Genomic DNA, 7,480 nt, shown 5'->3' with positions numbered 1-7,480 from the left:
AAAAAAACTAAGTGTTTGATTCATATGAACTTTTTTTTATTTGTACAGTCTTAAATGGCACCAAGCTAATAACTGCTGCTAATATGCAAATTGTAATTTTCTCTCTCAAAGTTAGTACGATTACATTTCCAGCGAAAAAAATAAGTGCAATTTACGGACTTATCTGAATTGGAACGAGTAAAATAAAAACAAAGGCTGCTTAACTCAGTTATGATAACAGTTTAATTTAAAACTTAAGAATTATGCCATGTGGCAAACTAAAATTCTGAAACTAGCTGCAAAACAGCTGTACTTGATACTTCTTGCATTTTACAGTAAGTAAAAGTAAGGTGAGATGTGAAGCTTACAGCTCGCCCTACTAGAGTCAGGAAATATGAAAGTTAACCTTAATAGCAGAACCCATTCTTCGAAGTATAGTTCCTGTAAAGTGCACAGTCATTTCCATTCATGTGGTATGGACAGAAGGTATTGTGCCTATTACTAGAAATATATATTATGGAGAAAGCATACAGTACGATTCCTTGCATGTCCGTATTTGGTAATTAGGTGGTAGTTGACTCTCGTCAATCGGTGGTGCAATACCACTACTTTGTTTATTGGAGAGTTGAAGTGGTCACCTATGTTTGGCCTCAAAGCAAAGGTTCCTGCATCACCCCATCTCCCTCAACTCGTGCACGGTACTAATAATACTAACCAGTACCACTGCTAATATAATATAATAGTTACTAACACTAGGTGGTTGACGACTCTCATCAACCAGTGCAATACCATCACTTTGCTTATTGGAGGCTTTAAGTTGTGAAACCCATGTTTAGTCTGCCGAAAAAAGGTTCTGGCATCCCTCCTTCCAGCGCTTATCTCATTCAACCCATGCACGTTAGTAGTATTATAATATAACACTAATAATATAATACTAATACTTACTAGTACTAACACTAGGTGGTAGATGACTCTCATCAACTGGTGCAATACCATCACTTTGTTTATTGGAAGCTTGAAGTGACGAAACCCATGTTTAGTTTCCAAAGCAAAGTTTCCAGCATCCTTCCCTCTCCATTCCCATCTCCTCTAACCCATGCACGGTACTAAGTACTATAGGTTTTGATACCTTTCATGTTTGGAGTTTATAACTTAATAATAGTCGCTGTTATAAAGTTTCTTGAGTTGAGTACGTAAGAAGAGGGAACTGTATCTTAATATAAAGAGGTTTGCTTTGTAGCTTGATTCGGAATTCATGTTTGCTTTAAAATGTTTAGACTACTGATGGCATACTGTAATTCTTAAATACACAATTAAAGCCTTTTAAATCTGCTCAATCCGTATCTTCGTACGTGTCTGCTTACCATAATTGTTGGCCTCATTAGAGAGCCATATACGAAAATTGTATGCAGCGTTTTTAATAGCAACTTAAGAAATAACTTCCTAAACAACATTGTGATATTCATGATGCTTTCAGCCGGGAGTGTTGCGGTGCACGAGTTAGCTAACGAGGTTGTTATAATAAATATGCTTATGCCTATTCAAATGACCTTTGCCATGTGTTGAGCATTGTAGAATAAGTTCATCCCTCGTCTTTCCTGTTAGTGTATTTGTGATACAGTGTACAATTAAACTGTCACTAGCATATGTGCGGCATTCATCACACACACGACTTGAAATTCGAAATCGAAAACGACATCCAGGTATATCAAAATTAATTTCAGTTAATGGACCACGAAAGGCGATTAGCCATTTAAAGCGTTATAAGGGAAACTGAGTTAATTGAAGTTCGTCCACGCATTGAAATTCATTAAGTAAAGACAAGTTTGATTGGAAAATACTTGTACTTTGGATGGTGTACTCATTAATTCGAAAACTGAATCAAATCTACAAAATCAGCTCAAAATATTGAAAGTGAAGATACAAGGTGATGTTTGAAAAGTAAATATTTTCTTATAAATTATTATTTAAATTTAACTGCATGGCTAAGAAATTCATATACCTTCATACTATCCCTTTCTTAACTGCTAAAATATCGGTATAAGATATTGGCCTTATTATATTATAATAACATGTTTTGTTAACTTCCGACCAGCACATATCCGCAGACAAGTTGCACTTGTCTGCGGATATGTGCTTTAATATTCTTATGGCTCATGCATGTTTGCTATTCATACAGATAGGCGATAAAATGATTTTCATCGTTCTATCTGAAAGAATAACAATGGTAATTAGTCTTGTAACAGATATAGAGTTTGGGTAAAAACCTAGTTTACAATGATAATCAAATACGTTGAAAGGAAGTCACAACAGAAAGAAATCACTTGCGAGGAAACACTTTAAGTTTCATCTGCAGGTATTCAATATGAACTCCCTTAGTTTGGAGACAGGGCTGCCTCGTGCAAGTGTTCAGCTTATGCACCACACAAAGGCACCTAATCAAGGGAGGTTCTATTAGAAGTTTAACCTCTTATAAGTTAAATAAAAATTAAAAACGAGATGGATTATTATTATTTTTTTTTTTTGGTTTGTACTTCGCTATAGCAATCCGCGCAGTGGTTATAATCACTCCTCCCCACACCGGACGGGAAATGCATGGGTTCGAATCGCGTCAATGATGCGAGGAACTCTTATGGGCTTTCTGAAGACCATGGCTGAGTTAGTCGATCTCAGGCGTGAATAACGAGGTCTTTCCCCTAGAAACTCCGTTTTTAATCCAACAAAACGGGCAAATCGGCCAGATAACACGCAATTTATGGATATAACATGGGCAGATGAGTTGGTTAATAAATATTCGGATAAAAGATATATATATATACACAGTTTTTCTAATTCCAAAATCCATTTTATTAGTGTTCATTGAACATTAAGAAATACAATAAAATAACTGTCTACAATTATTTATTCTTTTTAGGAGAGGGCGCCGATAAGAATTTGCAAATAGGCACTTCGCGCTCCTGCCTGTATAGGTCCCAACGATAGTCCGATGCTTGCCATATGGCTGCAGTGTATCTCGATCACTGTGACCTCTACAGGCAGGAGTTCGAAGTGCCTATCTGCAGATTCTTATCGGCGCTCCTCCTAAAAAGAATAAATAATTGTAGACAGTTATTTTATTGTATTTCTTAATGTTCAGTGAACACATAATTAAATGCATTTTGGAATTAATAGTATTTAATAGTACTATCACTTTTTCTCTTATTTATTAATTATTATTCTTTTTTATTTTATTCTTATCATTTTATTATTTTTTTGTTATTTTATTATTATTGCTATTTATTTATTTATTATTATTATTATTATTATTATTTTATTTTTTTTTTTTTTGGGTGCAGCATAAGCCATAGGCTTCCTTGCATCATTTGGACATTGCTAATACTAAATACTAAAATAGTATCAGATGCAGCTCAGGTAAGGTTTTGAGTATCGGCCTGGTACACATCTGATCCTTCAAAAACCGGTGGAGAGTAAATCGAAAGGTGTCAGGGCTGAAAACTTGGAGAAACAGATCTCGCGCCCAATCTACTTACCAAGAAATATTGCATCGAGATAGGCACTGTCTTCTATATATAAATATGGCAAAGCTTCATCCAGTTGAAAAATCACAGTACCTTCTTTCTGTTCGTATACCTGTGGAATTCTGTAGTATGTCCAAGTAGTCCACTCCAGATACAGTACGTTCCACGGAGAAATAAGTCCCGTACATTACTTGGCAACACGTGATACAAAATCTAATGATCTTTGGATAAACATATTGGTAGTACACTGCCACTCTTGGCTGTTCCTCGCCTCAAATTCTGACTTTTTGTATTCACCTTACTGATAAAATTCTGACATTTTTTATTTGCCTTATGGATCAAGAATAAAGTCCTCGTCCCTTTTTGCTAACAGTTAGTACCTTAAGAACCGCATTTTGTATAGTTTCATTCAAAGTCACTTATCTAAAATCATTCTATTCTAGTCGTGTAGAACAAGCTCGCCAGTTGTCATGGAAGAAAATTTTTCCTTTGCACAGACAACGTCATCAGGGTAAACTGGTGTACTGCAGTTGATGATGCGGCCAAGGAACTGAATAATATTTTACTTATAGTGTTATACCCATGGCAGATTTCAGTATGCAAAGGTCTGTTCGAAGTAGATTATAAAGTATTTCAATGATGAATAGAGACTTTGCGAATGGGATTGTGTCTATAATAGCATCTATGATGTGAAGAGGATGATGGTCTGCATGTGACAAGGAAATTATTAATCTTAAAAAAATTAATTCATTATTACACGACTTGCTATTATTAAAATACCTCTCATTATTGTAAGAAAACTACCTTATTTTGTTTCACGAATTTTTAGATAATACTATGAATGAATAGCAATATTTGTTGTGTATTGTTCCTGAGAGCTCAATCATACTTACATATGATGGAAAAAAAATATATAACATTAAAGGTGGTTATGTACATCCAACTTGATAACATTTGATTTTTGAAGAAGTATTGATAAAAAATGATATGATATGGTATTTTTGTCAAAAACTTAAACATAATAAATATAAAAGGTTATTTTAACAGTCTATTTTCAATAGTATCTACAATAAAATCTTTCTTCAGATACTTTCTTTGTTTTAGAAACCAATATATATGTCATCAGAAGCAGAGTTGTTTTGAAATTAATTTTAAAATGTTTTTTAAAGCTAATTTGTTTCTGATTTCAAAGTACAGTAAAAATTTCCAATATTTCCATTTGGTTACTCTTCTTCAACGACGATTTTAATGGCAAGTTATTGCTTCTGTCTTCATTCTCGTGTTTCTTTATTCGAAAATTACGCTTACAAAAGTACATATGAAATATTTGCCTGAAAAGATGCCTTTTATTTGAACTTTATCTTAGAATATTTACACACAACGGTAAGAAAATGAAATGATCACCTTTTAGCGTATGTCAAAAAATAAAGTATTATAGTCTGTAGAAGAAATTAAGAAAAAAATGAACTTGTTTGCTAAACCATAAAACGGTCTATCTTAGGGGCACCTTTGACTATACACAACATGGTCATCGGTATTTGAAAAGAGTTCTACACAATTGACGCTTCTTTGAACCACATGAGTTTATGTACAGAATAAGTCTTGGTAGTGAAGACCCTCACGGTCATACAAGTTGCGTGACATATACTTGGCCTTAGTTCAGTCCATCTGTCGTGCGAAAAATTACTAAAACGTATCACATTTTTAATCTGTTTTTAGGGATGGGCAATTCAGATTAGGAGCTTTACATCAACTTTATTTATCGAAATTGTCCTTAAACTGTTGTATAAATCCTGCTTAAAGCAACTAAAATAATACTTCTGGCCTCACTGCAAAGGAATATAAATATTGGGCAAAGTTTCTTCATGTTTTTTTCCCAATACGGTACAGCGGAAATGAAGTGAAAGTGACTTTCTACTTTCCTCTTCCTACGTTCCAACAAAGAACTTCGTATGTCCCTAGTGGAGCTTGCACGCCTGTTTACGCTGACATGAGGTTGCTCTGAAAAAACAACCGCCCCCTCTACTCTGCTATGGGCTTTTGGCTTTCAATAACAGCAAGGTGACACATTGTTTATCCATACGAGTATTGTCAGGCACAGACCAGCTTAGGTTTCAAATCAGACGACACTGTAGAGATCCTGGAATAACAAAAAAGGGGTGAATACTTTATTGGACTTTCTGGCTTGACGTTAATCAGCATATTTATTTGATTGAAATTCATATAACACGACAACCAGTAAGTAAGTAAAGCATAACATTAAGATATACTAACATAGTTTACCTAAGGAAATTCAACTCCATAGAGAAACTGCGGCAGCAGAAGGTGTGTTCGCACCTTCATAAATTTAAATTATGTTACAGGCTCCTGCAGACCTAATCATGAATTCATTCTGTTTACAGCGTTGAGAAAAGAAAAAAAGGAAAAATAAGGCGAAACTTGTGTGGAAAAGTTGCATTCAAAGCAAATATTCAGTTCCACTACCAAAATAACTAATTTTTATAGTAGTTGTTAATACACTAATCAATTTAAATTTCTTTTGATTTTATTAATATTCTCTACGATAGAGGCATACGTAGTTGATATATTAGAAACCTTTCCAAGGTTATTACTACGATGAAGGGCGGAGTAATCTGAATTCCATAATAAAAATATTTTTTCAGACCTACCAGAAAGTATTTGTATCGTATGTTATTTGTAAGGGCCCTATGGCGCATCCATAGGCTACCAGGACCACAATGCACTACCAGGCATAGAGACAGAGATAGAGTATTTCGTGTGTATTTATTATTGCTTAGTTAGTAGTGTTGTATACCCTTCTGTCAGATATTGAGGGAAAGATGGAGCTTGCATGTTTATTAATTGAAAGCTTGGATTGGTCAAGTTGACAATTACACGAGAAGATAAATTATCACGAACACGACTGTAGTCCTCGATTCGTACTACAGTCCTATATTTAGTATGCGGGTATTTTGATCTGGGAGAAGCTTGCTCAGATAAAGTGTCATGATAAAGATTCATGATCGTAAATTAGATTGTTTCACACAATCGATTAAGTATTCACACATATCGCAGATCTGGTTTAACCTGATACTAAGATCGTAGGTTGTAATGCGAATATTCGTAGTAGTAAGTTGCACGTGAGCGAGTCACGCTGGTCCAAACTGGTATTACAGTTGAGAATCAACTGAATATATAGAACTGGAAATTTCGTTCGCATGATTGCTCGTGCGTTGTTGAACCAAACTCTCTTTGTGGCATTCATTTTATTAACAGGGATTTAACTTCCTTTAATTCATATTTTGATACTGAACGAAAGATGCAGTTATTCTGAAAGACTGTATTTTAGAACTAAAAAGAGAAAATAGCTAATTTGGAATTTATTTCGAATTCGTTTATTTATTTGAATTGCCATGTGCCTCTTTTCATTAATAGTGACGATAAACGAAGGCAATTTCGATGGAAAATGTTTATATAAGGGGAATCTATCTTAAAGTAAAAAATATATATATATTTTTAAGATATGATGATGAACTTACCTTGCCATATATATTCAAACGGACATTAAATATCACATAGTTTCAGTCACAACTTCATTTCTTGTGAAGTTGGCTGGTTAAAAGAAGGGAGTTTTATTCCTCCATGAGTCAAAAGTGGCTGGGCTTCAGCCAAATTATTTTCACGTGGTGGAACTATTGCAGGTTTAGGGGGAACTTTGGGAGGTATACTGATTATTTCACGATATGTTGGCGGCATCATTGGATTGCAAAGGTCTTGGGGCTGAAGGGAGTGGCTAACTGGTGATGGTGGAGGAGCTCTCAGCGGTTCCTGTTTAATCTGTGCAGTACATCCAAGAGGTTGAGGTTCGCCCGGCCTGTGAATCTAGAAAAGGGGACGATACAAAATAATGTACTTTTCAGTAAATCTCTAGGACTTCATCTCTTTTATTAACATTATTTTAATTTATGTATTCAACAGGCCAA

General features: G+C 34.8%; 1 protein-coding gene across 1 annotated transcript in view; it reads right to left on the bottom strand.

The window, feature by feature from the left end:
* Positions 1-4,940: 4,940 nt before the first annotated feature.
* Positions 4,941-7,480, bottom strand: part of LOC150088082 (neuroligin-4, X-linked-like) — a 301,538-nt gene continuing 298,998 nt past the window's right edge. Inside the window, exons 7-8 of the mRNA XM_090370562.1 lie at positions 7,037-7,379; positions 4,941-5,637 (exon numbers count right to left, since the gene is read on the bottom strand). Of these exons, the coding sequence (XP_090226688.1) occupies positions 7,083-7,379 (297 nt within the window). The 3' untranslated portion in view covers positions 4,941-5,637; positions 7,037-7,082. The remainder of the gene's footprint in view (positions 5,638-7,036; positions 7,380-7,480) is intronic.

This window comes from Mastigoproctus giganteus, chromosome 3, assembly GCF_048544385.1.
Source record: "Mastigoproctus giganteus isolate SK-2022 chromosome 3, ASM4854438v1, whole genome shotgun sequence".
Taxonomy (NCBI): Eukaryota; Metazoa; Arthropoda; class Arachnida; order Uropygi; family Thelyphonidae; genus Mastigoproctus; species Mastigoproctus giganteus.
This window is presented reverse-complemented; position numbering and strand designations above follow the sequence as displayed.